This window comes from Sturnus vulgaris, chromosome 9 (genome assembly GCF_052056855.1).
Source record: "Sturnus vulgaris isolate bStuVul1 chromosome 9, bStuVul1.hap1, whole genome shotgun sequence".
Taxonomy (NCBI): domain Eukaryota; kingdom Metazoa; phylum Chordata; class Aves; order Passeriformes; family Sturnidae; genus Sturnus; species Sturnus vulgaris.
In genome coordinates, this window is record NC_142251.1 from 30,138,345 (window position 1) to 30,165,622 (window position 27,278).

A 27,278-nucleotide genomic window follows, 5' to 3' on the forward strand; every position below is an offset into this window, starting at 1 on the left:
GCTTCTGCTGTTGGGGAGCAGGAGCATGAGACCAGGCCTGTCCCAGCAAGAGAATAAATCAGTACCAGTAGAGTCCTACACCTGCAAACTGCAGGAAAGGTGTGAATCCAGGAAAGCTGCACAGAGACAAATCACCAGGGAAACACCTGCCCAAATCTTCACATCCAGAACCAGCCAAAAACTTGGATCCTAAAATCATCCTGAAATCAGATGCCTGTGTATTTTTGACCCAAGGACTATCCAAGCTGCTCTCTGAGGACAAATCTGCCAAAGCAGCTCATTCCTGCCCTGCAGCATTAAAGCCATTCCTGCCCTGGGCTGAGGCCAGGGCAGCAGCTGTGCTCCCACCAGAGCTGGCTAACACGACACCAGCCCCAGCGTGGGACCCACCCAGCCCCTCTGAGGAGTGGAGTGGCTGCAGTCTGCAGTCAGGGGCCCAGCAGTTTCTGGCTAATGAGCTCATTTTAGTAGTTTTGAAAGACACTTGAAAAGCAGCCGTCAGCATTATTGACAGTAGATGATTCTTTTTCCCCTGGATTTCTGATCTCTGGGATAACCACTGCTGCTCACTGTAAACTCCCCAGTGCCCCTGATAACCCCAAGCCTCTGTCCCTGGCCAGGGCAGGAGAAACCCTGCAACCAAGTGGGAGCAGTAACTGGGGATGTGATGCCAGCTCCCTAGAGCACATCATCACAGCAAACAGCCTCAAGAAACACCCCCAGCAGCTGCCAGACAGCAGCACATGGGCAGAGCTCTCACAACACCTTGTGAGCCACGGGTGAGCAGAGCATCACTGTTGTGAGCTGCAAGCAGGATCGAGGACAAGGCTTCCTTCAGCCTTTCTGTCTTCCCCTTTAGGCTGATTCCAGAAGCACAGTTGTCAAGTCAGCAGTTGGGGCAGATGGACTTTCCATTTTAAGATCTCTGTTTTCCCAAAGCCACAATCTGGAATCTGCCCACGGGGAGAGAGTTTATTTAAAAAAAACCCCAAAAACATAAACAAAACAAAACCCCAACAAAAAACAAACAAACAAAAAAAACCCCAACAAAAACCTGTGACAAAAAATATGTAACTGAGGGAGCAACAATCTCTACCCTTCAGTCAACCCCAGAGGAGATGGCAAGTATTCTATCCACCTTTTTAGCCTTACTGGTTGCTGCAGGAATGACTTTCTAAATGCTCCCCAGCAGAGTACAGATCCTGACATGACAGGGAGCTGCCACTCAGTTTCTCAAAGAATGAGAAAAATCTGAAAGGCTCTACTTAATCCCAATTATGACAGTCCCATCAGGCCCGAGTTCTTCCGGTCTTCCTCAGCCTAATAACCATCTAAAAATATAAACCAAATTTTTGCAGTACCTTCTGGTACTGAGGAAAAGGGAAGTCAGTCCTCCATCAATCCTTCCTACCAGGGAAATCCTGAGTCCTGGAAAAAGTCCCTTTAAAGTGCTGAGGGAACCAGTGCACACAGAGGTGTCACTCAGGAACAAAGCTTTGAAATGTGAGACACAGGCTACAGATCCACACCTGAGGTCCAGGGAAAGGGAACATGTTCTAGGTACAAACCCAAGGGCAAGGCCCCATGTCCAAAGGGACGTGTGCTCCCAGGCACTGCAGCTAAGCGGCAGGCCAAAGTAAATTCACTGGTAACAACTGAAATCCACCCAGCATATTTTCAAATCTTTCAGAGAGCTGTTTTTTACTAGGAGCATTCCTAGTTTGTACCCCTGGTAAGGGCAGCTCCTCCTTTCAGAGATGCTGCTGGCTCTGTAGCAGGATGTTCTGCACAGCTGTGGAATGCTCAGGGTGTCACAGCCCTGCTGTCTGCCAGGGCAGGGCACGCCCTGTCCTCTAAGGGAGGAAGGGCATATCCTCAGAACAGCACCTCCAACAGTAACAATCCACAGTGGAGTTTAAGGTAGGGTCCAGCATGGATGCTCCACGTCTAGCCCTTGTGAGGGGAGAGAAGGGCTTAGTTACTGCATCCTGCAGCTCAGCTCTAACTCCTCCTCCCTCACTGCAGGCAGAACTTGCTCCTTGCCAAGCAGAGTGGGAACTGCTCCCACTGTCTGCATCCTGCTGCCAACAGAAGCGTGGACAACAGAGAAAAGGTGGTGAGAAATGTCACTCATCTCTGTGCAGGTTATGTTTCCCTCTGAGTTAGATTCTGTCATCACTGCATCATCCTTCACTGGGGTCAGCACTGGGTATTTGTCCTTTGTGATCCCCCTCCACTCGTGATACAACAGCCCTTTGGGTCCCATTATAGTGTGAAAGCTGGGAAAACTTGGAGGGTGCTGGGAACATCCATCCTGAGTGCCCTGCTCCTGGCAGCCATTGCAGAATCTGCAATATTGGCAATAATTTCTTCCATTTCAGCTGCTTTGCTACTGAGCTGGGCTAAGGAGGGTCCTGAAAAGTGGGCTCAGGTCCACAGAACTCACATTTCCAATCACATAAGCAGGACAGAGCCGAGTAAGGACAAGGGATTCATGCTGACTGCAGGAAGAACTGACAGGTAGCCAGGTTTCATGCCTATAACCAGGATATTTGATCTACCCCTCACAGCAAAAAGCAGTGAGGAGACATGAGGATATTTAATCTGTGGGACCAGGAGAAAGGTGAAAGACAGCAATATGAGATGGATCCTAGTAAGACCAAGGACTCTCCTCTCCTGACACTCATATCCCAGTGTAAGCACATTGCTATTCCATCTGCTAATGGATCTAAGAAGCAGATGCTGCTTAATGTAAAGCAGCAGCACACATCCTTGGAAATGAGTCAAGGTTGTACACTTGCATCCTTTGGGCAGGAGGATTCTTGGAGGGGAGCTTCTCCCAAGCAATTTCTCAAGTGAACTGCAAGAGTGACAGGACAGGCTCCAGAGCCCTGTGCGCTCTGTCCAGAGTGGCTGGAAGTGGGAGAAGAGTTTGTACATTTCATATACACACAGTGGAGTAAAGTGGAATTCAAAGACCTCGGCAGGATAGAATACCTGAGTTTGGGACAGAAAAGCCTAGAATGTTGCTGTATTATCCCAGTGCCATCCTCACTGTTATTTGTGCAGTGCTCCTGCTGCACCTTACCCCCTCAGCTCACCTTGGTACAGCCTTCTCTTGTTTCCTCCTTCCTATCCCTCTCCCGGTGATTCTGCCCCTCTTCCCTTCCCCAAACCAGCATAGCAGACGCGGCACTAGCATCACTTTGCCCGCTAGGTCTGCATCCCATCCCATCCCATCCCATCCCATCCCATCCCATCCCATCCCATCCCATCCCATCCCATCCCATCCCATCCCATCCCATCCCATCCCATCCCATCCCATCCCATCCCATCCCCTCTCCTCCCTGGCCTCTCCTTGCCTCCTGTGCTGGGCAGTGGAGCCGGGTGCTCTGTGGGAAGGGAGAGTGTGGGAATTGTTGGCTGCTGCTCCTGCAGAGCCGCTGGCCGTGCCCCTCCCGCCCCGGGCACCCGCGGCTTCTGCACCCACTGCAGGGACACAGCCCCGGGCACAGCCCTGGCAGCCCAGGCAGGAGCAAGGCAGGACACGCAGGGGCTGTGAAATGAAAAGAAACTTTTCCAAAACATCCCCTTGCCCACGGATTTTACACTCAGTAAGTTCACTGTGGAAGGTTTTCCCATTCACTATACACAAGATTTCATACACATATGAAGAATAAATGTAAATATCTTTGAATCCAGCATTTGATGTGAACCTGTAAATAATATCCCTCTGCATGACCATGCCTCCAACTCTGCAGCTTTGGGCTGCTGTGTGAGAATGTGTAATTTAGGAATGGAGTGGACAGGAAAACCTGGCTGATCCCATTCACTGGCCTGGCGTGAGGGGAATACCCACTTTAATTATTACACGGGAACCTTCTTTTCACCACTCAGTGAAAAACCCTATGGCCAAAGGAAGCAGAGAGCAGTTCTCCGTGTCTCCACAGCTTGTCGCTCTCTCACTCCACAATGCCAGATATTCCCAGTTTCAGGACGCAGGAATTGATCCTGCTCCCCTTGGCCTTGGAGCCCTTGATTTGCTCAGGCTGCTCCAGGCGGACGCTGCTCTGTCCCAGACATTTTGTCACAGTGGGAATTCCTTCACCTCTACCCTCTGCATTTACACAAACACAACCTGAGCACAGAAAAGAGAGGGACTTTCAATCAGCAGAAGTTTAGAATCCAAACTGTTTAAAGTTAAAGTTTATTTGTATTCTTTGTAGGAATATCAATAAAAGTCCTCAAATGTATCTATATCTGTACATATTACAAGAACCTTCAAAAATTATTCACAGAACAAAAATAAATCTTCTTTAGAACAAACCCAGGCAATGAAATGCAGAAATGGATCTCAGAGACCAAACAGTCCAGTGCTACAAGCATAAAAATACGGCTTGAAAAACAAGTTTATTCCTTTTTAAAGGTGTACTTTGTTGAAATAAAAAATAAATTATTTAGAGCTATCATTGTAGAACAGTTCTGTGTAGTAACACTCTTATTAAGGCCCTTGAGACAGAAAATCTATTTTTGCAGGTAGGATTCCTGGCAGGCATGATCTGTAAGGACATGCTCACTCTCCTGGGAGTTAACTTACTGTTAAGGAAGGAAACACCTAAAAACATCACCCTAAATTTAACCCTTTTTCCTCTGGCAGACTCAGCTGGATACCTGTGGCTGACCATGCCTACCACTGATGGAAATGCACATCATGGTTCGACTTGGACAGGAATTGTTCTCCAGGAACAACACAGACATTTTCGCAGAACACAAGCAGAACTCATCCACACAAGTTAAGTATTGCTGACACATTTCATGGACATGGTTGTAAAATTCATGGACTTCCAAGTTAGAAGCTGGTGTGTTTATGCAAGCATCAAAATATGAAATGAATATATCATGGGGGAAAAACTCACAGCCAAACCAAAGCAATTACATGAACACAAAATAAACCCCATTTCTTTGATGATTTATTAGATGGATAAAGAATTTATTAGTGGATACACCTCTAACTAGATAGTGGATATTCTCTAACTAGACAATACACACATCCCTTTCCATGCTCCTGTAGATTCCCTGCCTGAGTTATGCCACTGGAAAGGAAAGTGGCAAATGTATAGCTTTTGTAAAAAGCTGCCCGTTTCTGATACACCAGGGAAGTAACAGCTGGTAATTCCTAGATGTGAAATCTATTTCCCCTAAAAAAAAGGCCTGAATTCCTAGAGTTGCAAAGAACAGGGATTTACAGGATGCTGCCCCTAGGCCGTGCTCCTTTTGTCCTCTCAAAGCCTGTCCCTTGTCACCTTGCTCACCTCACACACTGCAGACACCACACACAACCTGCCAAGAGGCCACACACAAGAGGCTGCTCCATCTTCCTGCCCTGCTGTGTTGGCCTCAACCTTTTCCTGAGCACTCAGGAAGCCCAGGGCAAGGGTTTTGAGGTTTGGAGAGAACCCTCCTAGAATGGTACCGACGTGGCCAGCACGGACTGAAACACCAGGATGGGGTGACTTTCCTGTTCAGTCTGAGGAACACAGGTATTCCTCCTCCAGGCTATCCAATTTTTCCTGCACTACTTCATCTGCTCCCCAGTGAGAGCAGCAGCTCCTTGCACAGCATTAGACACAGCCCATCAGCCTTTGCTCAGAGTGTGAACCCAAAGCCAGCATCTGGCATGCTCCCTGTCACAGGTTGCACCATTTACTCCCTCACTGCTGCAGAACCCACTGGCCACGAGTCTAAACCCAAACGTGATCAGGCCTAGGCAGGGCTCCTGCTCCTGAACAGACACGTGGTTTAGTGCCACTTGGATTTTATCAGTCTGGACAAAATAGAAACTGGCATTTTCATGTATTGTCAGCTCCAGGCAACTGAAAGTTTTTCTGGAAGGCTGCTTGGTAACAAACTAGGAGAGACAGCTGCCTGCAGGACTCAGGAGCAGTGTTTGTGCTGCAGCACAAAAAATTCCAGTCTTGCAGCACTGACTCTGGAACCTTCATCCCTCGGGTCTGCAGGCAGCGACTCCTTGGCGGTGGGAGCTGGAGGAGCACAGCTGGCACCTTAGGGGAGAAACTGGAAGAGCAGAGAAACAACCAGCCTAAGCAAGCAGCTGTGAGACCAGACAGGGGTCAGGCTCTGAGAGAGTCACTGCTTTTTCCTACAAGCATTCTACAAGCTTGAGAAACACACAGGAGAAGGTACAGTATTAGGATGATGCACTACCGAAGACCTCACCAGTATTGGGGCAGGGATTATTTCCCCTCTAAAAATCCAGGCTGAAATGCTGCCCCTATTGCAGAAACCCAAGTGGACACCTCAGAGCCCTCAGCATCAAACCACAGCTCAGCCAGAGACCTCTGACATTTCCAGAGCACTGGGGAGCTCTGGGGAAAGGTGTTTCCCAAAATACTGCTGGAATAACTCTCCTAGAACAACACACCTGCTTCTGCCTTGTTCTGTCAGTGCAGCCCCACGGGCGCTCACTCACACCTCGATCACAGCACACCCACATCACCTTGCATGGTGCCACAAGGCAGCAGTTCACATGCCCATCCCAAAAGGGACAGGAACGTGTTCCCCCATGCTACAGCTGTGCAATTACAGTACATGGCTACAGGGACATGCAGATCCCACAGAAACAGCCCACAAAAAGGGTTTGTGTAAGAGGCCCTCACATGACAGCTCAACACAAACAGGAGAAGTTGCTACGGCTGCGATGCCTGAAGGGAGAAAGGAGGAACTCAAAGGCACAGTTTGAGGAATAAAATATCTGAGGTCAGCAAGGATCTAGAGCTGGAAGACGGTTTGGAAAGTATGGAAAAGTAACCACTGCTGAGCCAATGCAGAGCACAACCCCAGGTGTGTCAGCACCAAGTCCTGGCTGAGTAGCTGGGGCAGCTTTGATCCCAAAGAGCCGAGCATTAATCCCAAACCCCAGCTCACTGCAGACTGCTGTGCTCCAGAAGGCCTGGCTAGGATTGATGCATACACATCCTACAGCACAGGGGCCTCTGCACTGCTCGAGCATTGTGACACCAGAGCAGACACTGCTCTGCCACCTCCTGCATCAGCCACAGAGCTGGGATTCATTCATTTCCAAAAACCAGGCAAACTTGGCAACAGACACTGGGTTTGGGTCTCGGTATTGCCAATAATTCATGTGCAGGGAACTAGCTTAGACACTGCGTTTTTCATGAGACAATCCCACACTGAGGCACCTCTCAAGGTTTTGTCTCAAATTGAAGTAAACATTTCCAATTTCCACAGCACATATGAATGGTTAATCACACTTGCTGTTATTGGTATGTTTCTGTAATTAGCAATTTCAATCAATGCCGCAATAATTTCATTTACTGTAAGAGTTTGAGGGTTAGAAATGCACAGCAAAAGCTGGAAGTAAAAATTCACCCTTGACTCCAGAATCTTGGATTTAAAAAAAATTAACTCTCTCTCAGATTAAATATTGTAGCACTTGATGAAATCATGAGAATTGACAATACCAAGCCATTTACTGTTCATCTGTTACAGGCTGTGAATGTTACTATCTCCCAGGAGAAGGTCACTTTGGAGCAATATCCCATTCACACATAATCTGGAATCATGCTTCTATGAAATGCAACTGAAAGGAATTAAAGACAAAAACTAAGTCAAAACTCCTGAAAAAAACTGCTCTCTACAGAACTATAAAAAAAATCCCTTTAAAGTATCCAGAAAAAGGAAAATTCCAGCAGAAATGGAAGATCTTTCAACAAAGGTGCAGAAAGCACCTTTCATTGGAACTACACTGGCTAAGCAAGCGGCTGAAATAGTGAAAATAAGCAGGCATTAAAATACAGAAATCCTCTAGAAAAAGGGACTTTTGCATATGGAATTTCCTGTGCTGGGCATGGGCACCCTTTGGTTAGCCCTTTCCCGAGAGGATTAACCTGTCTGTTCCTGATGGAGAGCAGAGAGGGAATTCAGGGTGCTGCTGCAGGGGGCGTACAGTGGGGACTGGCTAGAAATTGTTAAAAAAGTATTTACAGGTCTGTAAATCCTCCAAACAGAAAATATAAAACTGCTTTAGAACTGGGGTAAAAAAAGAAAGAATCCTACCACGAAATCCTGCAGATTCCCTCTGTCTGACAGGAAGCCTGACTGTGCAAATTCCAGGAATCCAGCTTGCTGCTCCCACTTTGTATCTTCTTCAGAAGGACTGTTTTATGACAGAGTCCTATCAGAAGTAGATACGGGACACAGCAAGAGCCAGTTCTCTTGCTAAAACGTTTGCTATCAAGTTTGCATTCAGCTAAAGACCAGCTGGGGAAGAGGGGAATAAACTCAGCTGATAAATTTTCCTATGGAATTAATTTCACTCCATTCATGTCGTTTTATCAGCCAGTTGTCTCGGGTCACCCGCTGCTCACCTCTCTCACCCACAACACACACACACACACACACACTCCCCTCTTCCTCCTGCCAGGACTGCAGTGCTTTCAACAAGAGAAAAACAACAACAACAACAACAACATCAACAACAACATAATAATAAAAAAAATAGTAATAATTAAAAAATCTACAGTATTCACTTCCTTTTGGTATATTACATTGGCATTTTCTGTACACAACCCAAGAGCTCCCTCTATTTACACAGTGATCCACAAGGACTTATTCTGGGGAGCCTGGTTCTCCTGGCCCTGAGTGGGGAATTAAAGCCCACCCTTCAGAGTTGCTTTTTCAATTTTATTGAATGTACAATACTATCTTAAAACAATTTAAAATACAACTTAAAAATACAATTCTAAACCAATTTTAGAACAATCTTCAAACAATACAATCTTCAAACAATACAATTTTCCTTTTACAGAAGAATTATGTGCAACAATCAGTGACGGTGAGGGGTCTTGGCTCTGCTCCGTCTTGCTCTTCCACGGAGGTGGTTGGCAGCACCTGCAGAATTAGAAACTGCTGTTCTTAAATTCACCATTCTCCGTGATGGAAAGCTTGGGAGGGTTGCCATTCCGGACGTGCATGGTGTAGCGCTCCTTTACCTGCGTCAGGGCACTCATCAGGCGCGTGTTGGCCGAGTCCAGGAACACGATCCGCTTCTCCTGCAAACACAGCCCACAGCGTCAGAGCTGCTGCACACCCAGCGGCCTCGCTGGGAGCAGCCCGGCCCAGCCCGGGCTCTGGGCAGAGGCAGCTGGGCCAGCATTCCCTGGCGACATGGGCTGTCTGCCTCTTTCTGTTTTCGGGGTGCCATGGGCTCCTCTGGGGCCCTCCGGGACTTTTTGCGTGACGAATCCGAGTTACAGTGGGGAATTGATCCAGGTGTGGAGGCTCCACCCAGCCAGGCAGGCTTTTGCCACAGGGGAGTGGGAGGATGTTGGTGTTAATAACAATGGTAGCCAATTTCGCTATTATATTTTAGAAGTACATTAGAAAAAACAGAAACAGGCAGCAGAAAATGAAAGTGGTGGGGGGGTTTCATCTGGCAGAGAAAAGTGCGAGTGGTATCTGCCGACCATTGTCTCTGTGTTTTGGATGAAGTGTGTTCAGCGTAAACTCATGGGATGCTTGAAATAAACAAATAATTAATAATAAAAAAAAAGCAGATAATGGCAGCCTGCGGTGACGGTGCAACAGCAACACAGAGAAGCAGCAGCCAAAGCTAACGCTGAGGGTTACTGGAGGTGAGGGGGAGAGGGCACTGTGGGTGGAGGGGAGATGCCATCGACAGAACACAAAGAACAAACACAGACCACGCTGCTCCTAAACCCATTCCAGCTCGGGGGACTCCCAGGCTTCACAAATCCACGTGCCTGGAGTGTCCTTGCACAGAATGTGCCAGCCTCCACTCAGAGCAGCCAGCTCAGGGATGTGTGCTGCTAAATTGACATAACCCATCACCAGACCTGGCCTGCCAACAGTGGGATATCTGCAGTGGGATACAGCACTGGAGGGGCAAGCCAAGGAGTTGCCGGCATAATTGGAAATGACAATTTCCATCTTTTCCAAAAAAATAGTAATAATGCAGCTGCAGAAAGCAGTGCTAGAGACAGCAGGAAGGTAACTGTGCTCTCCATGCCACCAGCTGATTGGCTTTTGTTCTTTAAGAAGGGAAAATGTCTAATTTGCTCAACCAAAACAAGTTGCACGTGGGAACTCTTCCCAGTCCAGCCCACTGAGAAACAAAATGGAGAGAAAAATGATGCAAAGAAGGCATAAAGATTAAAGAACAGTTCAGATACACTGCTCAGGAGATTCATGTGCTACCACACGGGATTCTGGTCCCAGCACATAAGTGTGTGCTACAGCACTAATCAGCAATGTCTGCTTTTCTCAGCGGGCTCCCCCACAGGGGTGAGTGCTCAGATGCAAAAACAAAGCAGAATTTAAGTCCTGCTTCTGTTACAGTCCTGAAGACGCCAAGCTCTGTGTAAAACCAACAGAAGACACGAGGCACAAGGCCTGCCTTAGCCCTCATCCCAATCCAGCTGAGGGGAGCAGGGAGAACACAGAGCCAGGCAGTTACAGGCCTTTCCTCCCATGCTGAAATGAACCCTGCAGAACACAACTGCCTCATCAGAAATGTGCTCCTTAGGCAGGCAAAGCTCCTACTCCTCCGACTGTATTTCACCTGGAATATACAATTTAAAATGAAAATTTTCCTTCTGAAACTTTTCCTGAAAAACTTCTAAAAAATCTTTCCAAAGAGTTGAGAATGAAAGGCTGTGTGTTTTCAGACACTGCTGAGCACTTACTGAGCCAGTCTGCAAAACAGCTGGAAATCCACACTTGGAAAATCAATCTTAAAAGCACGAGCTTGGTGAGTAGAGGCATGTTCTCACTGAAAGGAAAATTGGATCTACCAGGCACGTCTCTAACATGCTCAGGGCACAGGGAGCAGGAGGAGCTGGAATGGGTAGGAGGTCAGTGTGCTGGGCCAGGACTGGGTACTGCTCAGCTAGAGAACTGATTTGGTTTACTTGCCTGTTGGAATTATCTCATCCCCATTTATGACCTGTAATTTAACACAGTGGAGATGTCACTTGCAATAGCAACTGGGCCAGCTCTCTTTGCAGCTGTGCTGCTCCGAGGAGAGAGTCTGGCCAGACCTATCCCTGCTCAGGCTCCAGAGCCAGGAGAACAGCTCGTGTCTGTGTGCATAGGGGCAGTGCTGGGAGCTGCACTGCACCCCTCAAACCATCCTGGGCCGCTGTCCCTAAGCACAGGATCCCAGGTCACTGCTGCTCCTGGCAGTCTTTAACTCTTCAGCTGGGTGCAACAGCCCCACTCAGTGGGGTTCCAGCCCCACTCGATGAATCTCACACAAAAAAAGACCTTTCCTTTTCTAGCCACTGAAGGAATCAGACTAAATAAAATCTTCTAAGCGCGACTTCAAAGGATTGCTCAGAACCCAGCAGATGTCTGGGATCCCCTGGTGAGTGTGTTCTGAATCTTTTACCAGTTTCCTCCTCTGCTCAGGTACTCGAGGAAGGACAGTGACAACTGCACTTCCCCCATTCACTGCCTGACAGTGAAGAAGCAGCTGAGGTCTGCCAGTGACCTTGCTTGACCAAGAAAAAGAGAAATCATTAATGCTGCTGCTTTGCTCCTGTTTTATCACCAGTTTCCACCACAGCTGATACATTCTGCATCACTTGATGAAGTGTGATCAAGGACTACATCCTTCCAGGCCTGAAGGTTTGAAGGTCTCAGAAGTCAGCAGTGGTCCCTCTGCCAGCTGGTGACACGGGGATCACAGTCGTCCATGCTCCACCTTGCTAGCCCATAACCAACACCAAGGCTGAGAGCTTCCTGGCACACACAGGTAACAGGCAAGTTTCTTACTCAGTCACAATCTCTACTCTCCAAAAATCACTTTGTGTGTTTGCTCAGTGCCCCTTCCACCTTCTTGAGTCAGACGAAAAATGCATCCACCCATTTCAGAATCCAGGCTGCTGCCTGGATGAGCTGCCATTCCATGTCCGTAACAGTGAGATGCCCTGACTGTGCCTATCTCCAAAAAACACAGCTCTTTGCTGCTTTTTATTTTCCCTACAGTTCCACATGAATTCAAATAGTTCTAATACCCCAGTGCCATGTTTAACCATGTTCAGCTGAGACTCCCACCACCAGTCTTTGTGAAGGGAATAACTTAGGTTATTCCTGAAAAAATTATTAAAGAAAGTTTCCAGTTGGAACTACTGAAAAGCCCAGAAGCAGGAAAGAGACCCTCCAAGTGCAAATACCAGAAATGTAACATGGCAGGCAGATACAAACCAGTCCCAGGTTCTGTTGTGGGATCAGCACAGACACAGAGGGAAAGCTGGAATGACCCCACAGGATACACCCACATGCACATCCCACTGGGTTCCCCTCCCCACAGCTGCCCAGGGTGACTAAGGTGGGAGCTGCAGGTTTGTGGGAAATGGGCATTTCCCCAGGACTGCCAGGGAGACGGCCAGTGGGGTGAAATGCCACACGTGACATTCCCAGGACAATGGCTCCATTGCAGCATTCTCTTTCCTGGACTCCACTGTCCAAAGCCATGCTATTGCTGGCACAGCTGAGATGCATGCACATGGCAGCTAAACTATGCTGGGGTGAGGCACAGCTTTCCCAGAGGTCCCAGGCCCACACTTGGATCAATGTCTACACAATGCCCTGCTATTCCTTTACTCCCTTGGGATCTCACAAATTAGCAAAGGTTTTGGAGATGTGATCAGTCCTGGGATTTGTTGCCAGGCTGCCTCAAAGCCCAGGTCAGACAGTATTAATTAAAGCCCTCAGTTGTCTCCCAGAGGCAATAAATGACACGTGTGACCCTGCAGGCCCATAAGGCTTGGAAGATAGAGAACAGTGCTGGGACAGGAGAGAGGGGCCAGTAACAGGTTTTACACACAGGTTCTGGGAGATGCTGAGCTCTTTACCTACCTGTGCATCAATAATTTTCTGCTTTGCATCAATGACTGCTTGCATCTCAGCGTGATCCTTTTTCAGCTCCTCTTCAACGGCCATGAGTCTGATGAGAAAAGAGAGGGACAAATTAGGACAGTTTAATATTATTCCCAAGTGTTTCAGGTACTCTGGTCTGTTGGTTCGATTTCTCTGCTTCTCCTGGCTCTCCAAGAGAAGAATTCTGCTGCTCTCAGGAAAGCTTATCTCTCTATCTGATACTCCCAGTTGCCCAACCTTGTTATTTTCAGAATGGACATTGCCAAAAATGCCACTGCTCTGAGAAACTAATCTCATGTACAGATTCCAAAGAGCAACGAAAAGAAAGACCTATACTAAGTACAATAGAGACCTAAGTTAAAAATTCCTAAATATTTTCTTTTACTGTCCTGACAATCTCAGGCAAGTTTCCACACCTGCATCACCATTTCTTCAGCTCTAAGGATGGAACGGCACAGGGGAGCCGCTTGTCCCACCCAGTCCCGATCTTCCCAAAGCCTCACCTGCTGATGATACTTTTCATCTGGCTGTCCTTCTCCTCCTGCTGCCTGCGCAGCCTGTCCTCACTATCCTCCAGTCGAGACTTGTAGTCCGTGAGCAGCTTCTGCATCTGCTGCTCCTGCACCAGGAGGCGCCGCTCGTACTCCTCCAGCCGGCGGCTGGACACCCGCAGGCGCTCCTTCAGCTTGGCGATCTCCTGCTCGTACTGGGGGCGGCAGGGAGGCAGCAGGGAATCAGGTGGAAAGGAGAAAAAAGAAGATATCAGATCATTATAATGCTCTGCTGCTCTTTAGGGGAGCGCTGGTTGTTGTTTTGTTGTTTTTTTTTAAATGAAAAATAAGCTGATTGAAGTAAAGGAAGTGAGAAGCAAACGTAGGGGAGACCATAGAGAAGGAGCACGTGGGCTCCCACTGGGCATCAAGCTGCTCCCACACTGTGGGGTATCACTCTGCAGCACAATTCAAACAGTCAGAGGGCTCTGACACGGCTCCTCAGCTCTGACTGGTCACATCCTGCCTTACTCCAGACTCCAGCAGTTCTCAGGCAGATGCTGCTAACAGTGCTCAACTGCAGAAATGGCCTGGGCTGCCCAAACTTAGAAACCCAGACCTGTGTGGGACCCAAATAGCTCAGTCTTCAGGACTTAATCAATCAGGGCAGGTCAGAGCAAACCAGCCACTGCAACAGAGCCTGTCAGGTTACTTGGCTGAGCTTTTGTTCTTGTCGCTGTAGGCAATCATTTCTGCAACGGTGCCACGACTCTCAATATATTCCTTTGTTTTGGGTTTATTCACCTTTCCTAACAATCCTAAGTTTCTGTTTCTTAAATGTTCTCCTCCTCACTCCTTGCCTTCTCAAAATACCAAATCTCTTACACAACAACTCCATCCCCACAGTAACAAATGACTATATTTGGAAAAATGGGATCTATTCCTGAAAAAACATACAAAGACATTTCAAAAAAACATTTAAAAAACAGATCATGCAGATTTCAGTGCAGTACCTGGGTGACAGGCATTTGCCTCAGGAGAAGCCCAAGACAAAATCTGACTGCTGCTACTGATGAAAGATGAGCTGCAGCCCTGCATAGCCCCTGTGCATGTCCTAAGATATGCTCAGTCAGGTTAATGATCCTGATTTACTTTATTTACAGAGTTAGTGATCACTATGACCAATATAACCTGTGTGAGAATGTGTGACATTGTGACAGCAGGGCCTCAAAGTCCCTCTGAACTCGCTGTGGGGTGCTCAGCACTCTGTGGCACCCCCAAGCTGGCTGCACACAGAGTGAAATCTACCTTCTCAGCGTGCTTGACTTCGTCCAAGTTCTGAGCCGTGTCCTTCTTGGTCTCGTCGTACTGCCCGTTGTTGAACACCCACGCAGCCGTCCTCTCCACCGGGGACAGCGTGGCTGAGTCCACTGGTGACTGCACCTGGGCCAGAGACACCTGTTAGCATCCTCCAGAGAAACTGCACACAAACCAGCTCTGAAATCCAGTTCAACTGGAGGAGAAAGATACCCATGGATCTGTCAGGCTCAAAGATCCCCAAAATGTCTCCTGCAGGGACACTCCCTCCTCCCTTGACTTTGGACCTAACCTGAACCCCTCTGGACCCACCTGAATCCCTCTAAAACAAATGCCCTCTAGAAATTTTTCTTCCTCTCCAAGTGAGCTTCTCTCTGAAAAAGTTCTTGTTTCCCAATCCCGTTCACATCCACCTCTTCCCTTTGCCACAAGGCTTTCTCACCCTGCCACATCTTGCACAGAGGAAACACAGTGACAAAGCTCTGCTCGCAGCATGCTCAGGTAAGACACTCCTGGAGTGCTGAGGAGCTGAACTTGGGAACAGCTTCCTCAGCCAGGCTGGGAGAGACTACAGTGGAGCATGGGAATGCACAGCCTGGATCCGGGACAGCACGGCAGGACTTGAATGTGGCAGGAAGATGTGACATGATCATGGCAGTGCCTGCCAGGTTTGGATGGTGCATTGCAGCGTAGCCACCCTGCCAGGGCCAGCTGTGCTGACTGGAAGAATGTCCAACCTCTTTGGAGGCTCTCTCTCTTCTCTTCAAGGGAATCCAAAAAGGGAGCCAAGAAAAGAGACAAGAAACTCTCCGCCTGGCTGGGGAAAACATGGCTTGCTATAAATTCCAAGCAATTTTCACGGACAAAGACAAGTTTATAAGCACAGGAATTAGCATAATTACTCCTGAAAGAGCAACTTTGTCTTATGTTTTTGAGAAATGCAAAAGATTAACTTCTTCCCAACTGCAGCTTCTTTTTGTGCCCAGGCAGTTCTTCAGCTCCCTGCCTGACCCAGTGGAGCATTCAAGTGCACTGTGCTCCCTGGCTGGAGCTTCTGAAGTCCCAGTCTCAGCCAGGAGCTCTCCATGGGAGAGAAACAGCTTCTTTAGGAGTCAGGGATCATGTCACCCTCCTGCTGTGTTTCTCCTGCTCAGGAAGACAGGGCTGGTGGGCGCTGGATCTGCTCCCACAGCTCAGCTGTCCTGAGCAGCCATGGACACTCCAGCAGGGGAAAAAGCCTCAGCAGAAATGTAAAGGCTAATAAAAGGTGTAAGAATTAGGCAAAATCCTTGGATTTAGGCAAAGGCCTTTTCCCTAGAAGGAAGTCTTCAGAGCAGGAAAGCGAATAGCCCCTTAGGTGCAGTGTGGCAGCCTGGCAAAGCTCCTTAATTCAGATTTTTTGGATGTCTTTTGCTGTCAGGCAGCCAGAGCAAGGGAGACCATGGACCGTTGGTGGCTGTGAATCGCTGGAGAAATCAGGAACAGTGACAGATGAACACTATCACCACCCACTGGGGCTACAGGGGACTCAGAAGAAAGGTGAGTATAAAGCACATCCCCAGCCCTGCACCAGACTGCTGAGCAGCAGCAAACCTGGCCAAACAACCTTCCAAGTGTAGGACAGAATATTTCCAGCAGCCAAATTCTGAAAGCTGTCAAAGACCAAGCGGATGGCAAGTCACACATGCTAATGGGTTACAAGTTACTCTCTAATAAAGGGCAAAAAAAGAATTAATCTGCTAGGATCATGATTAATTCCCCTCTGCCTCACTTCCAGAGGAACACACTGACATTTCTGTTCCCACCTACCTTCTAAATAGAAATGGAAGGCAAAAAGTGACCTCTCCCAGCAAACAAAGGGCCCAGCTCTATATTCAGAAACAAATGGGACTTGTAGAGAACAGAGTCTAATAATTATAACGCCCACAAAACATGCCTAGAAAGAATATGCTCAAATTCTCTTTTCTCTTTCTCTTTTTCAAACAAGAACAGAATTCCACAACAAGATTTGCAATTAAAAGGACGCAATGGAATCTGCCTTGAAAAAAATGTTGGCCGCTCCATTTGGCACCGTTCAAGACATTGTTCATGGGTGTGGGGAAGGAGAGAACAAATTGACTTCTCTGAATAAAGCAGTAGAAAGTACTCTAATGAATCCAGTGGAAACAATTAGTATAGAAAGTACAGTGGGAAAATAAGTGGATGCACATCCCCTTCACATTTATCCCTGTTACTGGCCTAAAATGTGCTACCAGAACCACTCAAGGCCTGGTTGTATTTCATAAACACCCTTCACCTAGCCATGCCCCTATGACTCATTGTAAAACACACTCTGAAGGAAGACACAAACACACACACACTTCAAATAACAAACAATTACTTCTTTGGGTATTACTAACTTGGCATATTAAGCTTTGGTTTGTGATTCAGTGTTTCTGGTCTTGTACTTCAATGAAGTTGAGATATCAACTACTTCAAAAGTAGTTTTGAAGCCCTGATTGCTCTTAGGTTCCCAGGCATCACCCAGGTTCTCCTGTAACATTCAGAAGTTTGCCAAGAAAGCTCCACTGTCAGGGAACACCAAGAAAACCTTGGGCAGAGCAGAGGTTGTTCTGCCAGCTTCACCTCACAGCCCAAAGCCTTCCCCCTGCAAAAGCTCTGACCTGCAGATCATGTTTTCTACCTTCACTGTAGCATTGAAATACTCACTTCCTCTATAAAATTAAACTAATTTAGGAAAATATTTTCATACACAGCAAATCACAACATAATTAGTATTTTTTTAAAAAAATATAAAGGAATGTTGGCTTTTTGGCGGGAAAACCTTGATCTATAGTTGCTTATGAGCAACTGATAATGGGCATTAGGAGCTGGTAGATATAAGCATTCCTTTCCAGAAAAAACTTGCATTATTCATAGTTTGGGATGATTAATGAAAAAGCAGCACTTATTTGAGGATCAGCAAGAGATTGCTTCAATCATAGTGAAATATGGATTTCTCCACACTTAGACAACTGTGCTTATTTGTTATTTTGGCAGCAGTTATTCTGCGATGTTTTATATTTTTTCATTTCCCTGTTTTGAGGTACCTCTGCTTTTAAATTAACACCACAGGGCAAAAGCAGTCTCACGTGGTGATCTGAACTATCATTTGGAACAAAGCTGCTCCTGGCTTTTTTCCTTTGTATTCAGGGCAATTTTCCAGTTCTGTTTCTTTCAGCAGGTTTACTGCTACCTTAGTAAATGGAAAACAGTTCTTTTTTTTTTTTTTTTTTTTAAGTTAGTACAAAAGCATCCCAGCGGCACAGATAAGGTGGCTTGCCATTCTTGTGAGGGTGACAAGTATGACCATTCCTTACACTTGCTACTGGCATAAGTGCTGCTCCTCTCGATTCAGCTCGACTCCAAGGTCGAGAAAGCCCTGGAGGCCAAGGAGCAAGAGGCTGAACACCAAAGCAGAGGCTGGATTTCCTTACCTGCTGCGTTTGCTGCCGCTGAATCGCCCGCACCTTGGGGACAGGGCTTTCCCGGGAGGATGAGGACTGGTGGCGGGAGCGGTTCCCGTTCTGGACGGGCTCAATGCCCAGTGGCGCCGAGGCTCCGGACACGCTGCCCGTGCTGCGCAGGGAAGGGCTGTGCGTCAGGGAGTGCAGCGTTTTGGCCCTGGTGCCCAGCACAGCTTGCTCCATCTTGCGGATCTGTGCCTGGCTGCTGCTGTTCTGGCGGGGCAGCACCAGCGGCACACGCTTGTCCGGGCCCGCGGGGCGCCGCGCCGAGTCCTCGCTCTGCGAGCTGCGCTTGGCACAGTCCTCCAGGCTGCTGTTGCTGCGCCCGCTGGGTTTGAAGTCCTCGCTGTTGCTGCGGCTGCGGGAGCTGGCAGTGCTCAGGTTCTCTGGGCTGGAGTCCACGGAGGCCTTGGCCATGGGGGGGCTCGGGTTGTTGAGCTGGTAAACCGGGTTTTGGAACGAGAGAGGCCGCAGGCTGCCCTGTTGGTTCCATGCTGGGTGCAGTGGCCTGCGGACCTGGGGAGCGCTCTGGGGGGTGCTCTGGGTGTCCCACAGCTGTTTGATGTTGGCCACCTGGGTGACGGAGAGCTGGCTGCCCGCCAGGCGCAAAGGCACGTCGTGCATCATGGAAGCAGCGTCACTGTGAGCTGTGTGAGGGTCCTGCAGGTCCATGAGAGAGATGCTACGTCCGTTGGGCAAGACGCTTACTTTCTCATCCTTATCTGAGCAAGTCATGCTCTGGGTGGATGCCTGCTGAACCAGCAGTAAGGTCTTGCCCCTAAAATGTCCATCTACATTTTCCTGGGTTGGAGACTTCATCTTGTTTATGTCACTGTGGAGTGGAAAGGAATTTGGTTAATTTTTTTTAAAGCAGCCAAGACCCCAAGAGATATGCCCCAGAGAAGTCTTTATACCTCCCTTTACCTCCCCCCACTGAAAGCTTCAAGGAGCCAGACTTCCTTTTATAAGCCCTTTGTGTGCGACTCGGAACACACTCTTCCTTAATTACCACTTATCTTTGAGAATTGTGTTTGATTCAAGAAGTCCTTAATCTTTATTATTTTTTCACAGGTGAAATCTAAACCATTCCCACTATACCCTCCCCCCTTAATGACTTCTGCCTCTAGCACGACTTCAGATGCCATTTAAGTCTTTGCCATTACATAAAAAGAGATGGGACAAAATGAAATCGCCTCAAGTTGTGCCAGGGATGGTTGAAATTGGGTACTAGGAAAAATTTCTTCACCCGAAGGATTGTCAGCACTGGCTCAGGCTGCCCAGGCAGTGGTGGAGTCACCATCCTTAGAAGGTGTTGAGATGTGGCACATGAGGACATGGTTTAGTGGTGGCCTTGGCAGTGCTGGTCTAATGGTTGGACTTGATACTCTTAGAGGGTTTTTCCAACCTTAATAATTCTATGACTGTGTATTACGGAGGTCTTAACATTCAGCAGGAATTGTGTGAAGGGTCCTTCAGAGGTGGATGTAAGCTCAGGGGGCAGAGAATTGCACATGATAAAACTGGCCCTTGTATCTGAGAGCACAGGTACTGCTCTGGGCCTGCAGCAGCCGAGCCCTTTGGCAGCTCTGCCATGTCACAGCTCCAGATTAAGAGCTGTTACAGTGTGAGAAATGCTAAATGAAACACTGGAGGGACTATTTCTGCTGTTCCACGGGTAGTAAGTTTTACCTACAGCTCAGTTTTTCCATTACCAGCCTGATGGCCAGAAGGAAAAACGACGGCTGACCATGCACTCAGGCTGGCAGTAAATCACAGAACCGGCTGTTTAATCAGTTCAAGTCATTGACTCCCAGAGATGTGGTTGAGTCCTGGGTAAGTCCAAAGCTCCAGGTGGCCAGTGCCACCTTGTGCACCTCTTACTGGGATGGTGTATTCCCTGTGAGAGAGGCCCGAGCTCCCCATTCCACAGCAGGGCTGGGCAGCCAGGTGGATGAAGCCCTGAACCCTTGGAATCATGGAATGGTTTGGGCTGGAAGGAGACCTTGAAGATCATCTCGTTCCAACTCTTCACAGCTTTGACAACCCCACAGTTGCCCTCGAGCCCTGGCTGGGACGTACCCATCAGTGGGGTCCTCAGTTATCTTCTGAAGTCCTGAGGAGAGACTTCCAGCGACATTTGGGCTGGAGCTGTGCTCTGTGAAACGCTTCAGCTGCTGCTGAGTGGGTGTGGGGCTGGCCATGGACTTTGTGATATCCGCAAGGATACGAGGAAGAGGTCCCAGTTTTGCCACGGTTGCCTGTAGGAAGGAATTTTCACCCTAATTGGATACAAGCACCACGACATCCGCCAGGTTTGGATTTTTTTTGGTAACGATGTACAGAGGCGGAGGGATGGAGTGGAAGGAAGGAGGGTGGGTGGTTGTGTGCGGGTGTGCCAGGATCGTAATGCAGTGTTATGGAGCAGTGCAACGACGGCGACGACATGGATGGAGGAGACGAAACGGGGTGCAGCAGACATTGAGGAAAAAAAGGAAATAGAAAAGAAATTAGGATTGACCCCCAAAACTAAAAATCATGCTCAATAAAACAAAACTACTGCCATTCCAATGCAAAACTATCATGCAAAGCACACTGAGTTCCAGGTGGGTGAGGTCAAAGTGAAAACTACGGCATCTGCTCATTGAAGGGCATTCAAAGGCTACAGATTCAGCCAGTGGGGGGATCTTTCCAGGCAAAAGGTGTCACATGGTAAAGGAAATGCATGCCAACAGATGAGGGGGATCATGAGAGGATCGCAGGGGTTGAGGGTGGTGGGGAAAGGGAGGGTTTTCATTTCATAAGCCTTTTGGTTTTGGTATCCTACATGGATGCCATCTCCTTTCGCACCGTTATCAACAATTAATTAAGCCATTCTTCCCAACCCAAACATGAAAAATAACTGCATGAGAGCATCAGTGATCCTCATCCCACTATCACCCCATCATGGGATGAAATGTGTGGCTCCAATTACAGGTTAGCTCAGTGCTGGCCAGGCTGAGGGTAAGAGCAGCTAGCCTTCAGCAAGAAAGGCTGCTCCTCCAGGCCCTGGCTTCTCACCCCTTTGGGCCACTGCTGGGATATCAGCTACAGGGCATCTCCAGGCTCCTGGGACTGCAGGAAGAAGGTGAAGGAGCTGCAGATTCATTAAAAAATTAAAATTCTGCTACAAAACCAATGTTCTTCTCAAAGATACCCTTGTTTTCCCCATAAGCAGGCATTCAGCCAGTTTGGCTCCAGAGGAAGGTCTTTTTAGAGACACTTTCATACAGCACTGTGGCTACTAAAATCTCCAAGGTGGCTCCTCTCATTATTTCCCAGTCATTCCCTACAGTAAAGCCATAATGCATGTAACTTTACCCCTTAATTCTCTTTTTAGGAAACCATTGTACCATCTCCCAAGGGCCTGCTAGGATAGATCCATACATCTAACCTACAGAAAGAGCCATGGAGATCCATACAATTGGAATGTACACCTTGTATATGCACGAGGTAAATTAAAAAACAAGATCAAAGCTTGTTATCAAACTAAGATTAGTATACAGACTGTCTTTTTGAGTCAAGGGCATTTCAATTTACTATGACGCAACAAGCTCATATTTTTGTTTTCTCTTTTAAATAATGTACAGTGAAAAAATAGACACAACCAATAACTATTTTGGCAAACCCTGATGCAATAAAAATCGAGTGCACTGCTATTCACCTTACTTCTCCAGTTTCAGAAGAAAGAAGAATATGCATGGAACATGGACAAAATAATGCACCTCTAAAAAATTGAAGTATGGAACAGTTCCAAGCACTTGAGGAAAAAAAAAAGACTCACAGTTCAGCTTTTCTTTATCAACTACCTTTGCTACCAAGATTTTAATGATTTTGGTTCCTGCAAACCCACATAGCTAAGGAAGAACAAAGCTCTGCCCTTCCTCCTTTTATAGCTAAATGGAAGCAGTGTTCATTGTTGGTGGTGTCCGCTGGGATCAGAAGAACCAAACCTGGACACTGCACGTGAGCTCAGCACAGGGTACAGCAGAATGCTTTTTGCTCTGCTACTCGGAGCAGATCCAGCTTTTTACATGGCATTCCTTGTATGCCAAAATCAAAGACTACAGAAATGAGAGCATCTCAGCAGGCTTTGGATCAGGTTGTTGATGAGAACAGTTCTGCAGGGCCAACTCATTCCTCCATCAGAACCAGGGGAGAGCCTGGTGTGAAGCAAAGCACTTCCCTTAGCACCACAAGGGCACAGCAAAGTGGCCTTTTTCTGTCCAAATGCCTCACTTAGGAGGCCCTGGAAATTTCAGGCCCACTTTTAAGCAATGCCTTTAGCACCTAACCTTCCTACAGGCTCTGCAAAGTGTCTGCACTGCTGCTGAAGCCCAATCACCACACATACCCTGCTACAGGCCCTGATCTGAAACCACTGAAGGAGCAGTTGTGAAATAGGACTATCAAACAAACCTCCAAAACTCCTGGCTTCCCTTGATATTCCCTGGTGTTTACTGTTGCTATGGTACCACCCCCGGATTCACCCTGCTAGGCCTCCAAACAGCTTTACCTTATCAAGTTGGGACACAACCTCCCAGAGCAGGGAATGCAGCACCGAGAGCTCTTTGCCCAGGTCGATGTAGCCATCATATCCAGGCATGTTTGAGATGGTATCTGGGTTAGAGAGCTCCCTCAGAAAACGCTGCATTCCTCCCCACTCATGTTCCAAAAATTCATTCATGAAGGCCATGTACTCTTCCTTAATACCAAACCTGCAGGAAAGGGAAGTGGGGGGAAACCTAGTCAATAACCTCCACACATTATACAGAGTACAAGTGCTTACAGACAATTACTTAAACACTTTACTTTAGACCTGCCTTTCTGAAGATATGGAGTACTAAAACAAACAAACAAACAAAAAAAAAACGGCACCAAAATTGGAAGATTTTGAAGTCTTGGATTTAAAAAACACACGGACAATTTAAGAGATTCACTGCTTTGTTGTACTTAAATACTACTACCTCACTGTTTATATTACAAATCACAACTCTCCCCACTCCCTCCCACACATATTCTTTCTCTCCTCTCATGTAGATGTGCCATGCCCTTTGTATCATTCAGCTGAGAATTCTGGAGGGAGAGAGCATGAAAATCATGATCCTTGGTAGGAACAGGCTTCTTTCCTTTGAAACAGCATATACACTAACATGCTTGTGTGACTCTTCTCGGTTTTATGCTGTGTCCCCCACACAGAATTCAACACAGCTCCAATCTGTGTGTAAGAAGGAGAATTTATCTGAGGTGTCTCGAGTGTTCACATCTAAGTGAGAAGATTCCTCCTTTCCTAAAGCTGGCTTCAGTTTGCCAGAGAATCAGCTGCCTGTGAGCACAGCTAGGAATCAGGCATGCCGCAGATTTCAGTTTCCCTGGCATCACCTACTTGGCAAAGTTGGCGAGGTTCTGGATGACTTTAGCAATGAGGGTGAGCGTGCGAGAGGTCTGGTCATCAGGATACTCCTGCATGAGGTTGAACAGGCTGGGGGACATGATGGCAGGGCACAGGAAGCGGAGGAAGAGAGAGGCACTGATCAGGCGTTCACTGATGTCCTGCTTGCCCCTGTTCAGGCACTGCTGCTTCCAAGATGCAAACACCTCCTTCAGCTCACGGGGGAACACGCTGAAAAGCAAAAAAAAAAACAAACATATAAATAAAACAAGATGCAAAAAGTTGAACTGGTGATCAGTCACTCAAAATACTTATCTGTGAGAAAACATCAGCTCTTTTTTTACCTCCCCTGTTTTTTCTTTTTCTCTCTAGGCTAGGTAATATTATTAGGCCTCTATTCATAGATCCCATTTAATCTGGTGGCACTTAAGCAGTCTTTAAAGCACCCCTTGTTCATATGTGTTAAGTGAAGCCTTTTCCAGACACGCTGATTTGCACGCTAAGAACTACTTATCCATTGCTACCCTGGAGCAAACAGGGTGTTAGAATACCGAAAACAAACTGAGCTCATCTCCATATCTGACAGTTTTACCTTGCTTGTTAAGCTCTCAATACTGTGCCTTTGCTTCATGCCAAAGCAGAAAGGCCCCTCTTCTTCCACTGCTACTCAGAAACAGAGATTAATAGAAATCTCTCTGCCAGCACTTCCTCCTCGTGATTTCCTGTTCAATTCTACACATCTGAAGGGTCTTAAAGTCTTCTGTACACATCAAAACTTGCAGCTTTTTATGCCAAGTCCAAGCTAAGCTATTATTTTCTCACTTTATTCCCTCCTTACAGGATTTGACAGAAGCCCCCACAGCTGTGGTTTGTGGGCTGGGACCCCTCAGTGTGGGCACAGGTTCCACCTGCAATCAGGAGTCACATGCAGGAAGGCAGTAAGGAAAGGGGACAAAGGCAGCCTGGGAAGATGGATGGGGCTGTGCTCCTTCCCTGTCCTACTGCTGCTCCCTCACCCTCAGAGGAGGAACAGGCACCTCCAAGCAAACGGGGGACAAAGAGAGGAAAGGAAGATGCCTTACCAGTAAGAATTGATAATCTTGCAGAAGACCAGCTCACAACACATTTTCAGGTTGCACTGATGATCTGCTAATTCACTCTGTGAGCACCTGCTGGGATCTGCTTCACAGTTTTCATCTGACTCATACACAGCCTTGATAAACTCCCCTGGAAAAAAGGAAGATGATGAGGAACCAGGGTAGTTACAGGAAAAGCCTACTTGCCACACCTTTAAATCCTGCTTATGTTTTTCCCTGGCAGCTGCCTGTCCTGCTCTGGGTGTCTGCAGTTCAGCCTCCAGACACCAGGTGTTGGGGACACTCCTCCCAGCCCTTTCCCAACAGAGCACAGCCCCGGCTCTGATGCTTCAGCCTCCCGTGCCCTTGCTGTCCCCAAGCACATGTGCAAAAACAGGATGGCTCTGCTTAGCAACCCTGCAGGCACTTCCCTTATGGCCTAGAGGATTTGACTTGGTATTCAGACTGTGTTATCAACTGTGAAATTACCCACAGTCTTAGGAATGAAGCTGTGTGCTATTTGCCTTCATAATTTCCCCAGAAAATGTGCCAGCAATGACATCTATTTATATTATTTCTAAATCTACCTTTTTTTTTTAATTTTAAAAAGTGTCACCTTGCTCTTGAGTAAGAGTAATACCCAAGCATTGCCTAGAGCTGCTAATTTTCTGAACCTCTTATATCAACACCTTACAGCATTTTTATGGCCAGCATTTTCAAGCTCCTCGGCATTTCTGTCACCCCCCCGTTTCGGTATCACAACAGAAACTGCTCACATATAAATCACATGAAGTTGGCTTTGTCTGACAGACTGGAATGAACTACTCAGTGGTTTCCCTCCTCTATATGCAGGCATTCCAAGTGATTTTTAAACTGTTGTTGTTCACTAGGAAAAACCCTTTATTCACTGGTTTAATGATTCAATGTCTTTCAAGTTCATCTCCTCAGATGATCTCACTGGTTCTGAGCTAACACAAGGCTTGTTTGTGCAAAAGGGGTTTGTTTTTAGCCTTTGCTTTCCTAAAACCCCTTTAACACCTCTCAGCCCCTTCCCAAATCTCAGCTTGGTGTTGTTGCAAGCAAAGCAGGCACCACATTCTCCTAATTTTTTGGGGGTTTTGTTTGGTTGGTTGTTTTTTTTTTTGTGTTGGGGCCCAGAATATTTCTGCTGAGGGCACCTAAATCTCTTGCAAAACTGCTGGCATCACTTTTGTTGAGCCAGTTCTGTTTTAACTCTTCTTTACCAGGTAATGTTTTTTATTCTTAAACACATTTGAATCTTACTCTTTGTGGCCCACAAGACCCCGCTACAATCAGATGTAAGATTCCCTTACAGACATGTTGGATTGCTAACTCCAACCACAGTGTCGTTAATCCTTTCAAACAGGGCTGCTGAGTAAAATGACATTTAAAACCTGACAAAGAATTACACGGGGATATTGTCACGGGCAAAGTTGCCCTGAGCTGTAGACAAGCTGGATGGCCTTAGGGGCATTTTTCATCTCTACTGCCTATGATTTACCATCTTATCACTCAGCACTAAATGATGTATTAGAAGTCATTAATGTTAAAATATTTTATGCAATTACTGCACATTAAGGAGCTTGTAGGCAGCTGTAATGGACTGGTCCCATAGCTGATGTTCAGCCTGCTGGGAAGTGCAGCACAGAGTACCAGGCTGCTCGTTTCCCCGTACCAGGTGAGAGCCCACAACTGTGACTTACACTCAGTGGTTCCACCCAGGAGAATAAGACTACCAGAACAGGCTCATTACACTTCAGAAATGGCCAAACTGGATATAATCCCAGAGCTGACTACACTGACCCTTGGAGAACTAATTTAGCCAGCTATCTCCTTGATGCCTTGCCAGCATCTGGGACTGCTGAGGACAAGCGAGACTGCTGGGAAAATAAGTTGCTTGGCTTTTTTTTTTCCTTTTTGTGAAAGGATGTGGTGTGGGATTTGGCTTTGCCCTGATCTTGTTTCTCTTGCATCAATTTCCAAAGCTTTCTTCATCCCAGAAACAGGGGGTGGGTGGTTCATTGTGCAACTGTGGATCAGGAAGATTGAGGGGATTTGCTAAAACCCGACTGTGGCGTGTGTGCAGAAGGCAACGAGCCTGGGTTTGGCCCCCTTTACTGCTTTGTGTGGCCAGGAATTCCCCAGGCACTGGCTTATGACTAGAGCTGAACCTTTTGGTAGAGGGGGGACAATAACAAAATAATCAAAGTCCAGCCTAGCACGTAACAGTGGGCATGAAGACCCCAAGGAGAGAATGGAGTAGGAGATCAAGGGATGGCCAGGCAGTTTTAATGAGTCAGTGAATAATGAACACTCAGGATAAACACTGGCAAGAGGCTTCCCAGACAGGATGCATCTTGATCTCCTGTCCTGGGACGCTCGGTAGCCTTGCAGCCTCACTCCCTGGCCTTGTGTCTCTAAGGACTATGTGTCAAAACCCCTTTTTCAAGCCTGTTTGTATATCACATCAAACAACCACCAATGCTCACAAAGAAAT

At 47.3% G+C, this 27,278-nt stretch overlaps 1 protein-coding gene across 11 annotated transcripts in view; it reads right to left on the bottom strand.

The window, feature by feature from the left end:
* Positions 1 to 4,190: 4,190 nt before the first annotated feature.
* RASAL2 (RAS protein activator like 2) overlaps positions 4,191 to 27,278 on the bottom strand; it is a 162,958-nt gene continuing 139,870 nt past the window's right edge. For 6 of the 11 annotated variants that reach the window (XM_088170337.1, XM_088170343.1, XM_088170347.1 and 3 more), the window contains 10 exons: positions 24,767 to 24,911; positions 23,679 to 23,915; positions 22,809 to 23,010; positions 20,336 to 20,535; positions 18,227 to 19,088; positions 14,742 to 14,876; positions 13,446 to 13,648; positions 12,922 to 13,009; positions 10,975 to 11,005; positions 4,191 to 9,092 (listed from right to left, as the gene is read on the bottom strand). In XM_088170337.1, coding sequence (XP_088026463.1) covers positions 8,962 to 9,092; positions 10,975 to 11,005; positions 12,922 to 13,009; positions 13,446 to 13,648; positions 14,742 to 14,876; positions 18,227 to 19,088; positions 20,336 to 20,535; positions 22,809 to 23,010; positions 23,679 to 23,915; positions 24,767 to 24,911 — 2,234 coding nt within the window. In that variant the 3' untranslated portion in view covers positions 4,191 to 8,961. The remainder of the gene's footprint in view (positions 9,093 to 10,974; positions 11,006 to 12,921; positions 13,010 to 13,445; positions 13,649 to 14,741; positions 14,877 to 18,226; positions 19,089 to 20,335; positions 20,536 to 22,808; positions 23,011 to 23,678; positions 23,916 to 24,766; positions 24,912 to 27,278) is intronic. The other 5 variants (XM_088170338.1, XM_088170340.1, XM_088170341.1 and 2 more) reach the window with 5 other exon arrangements.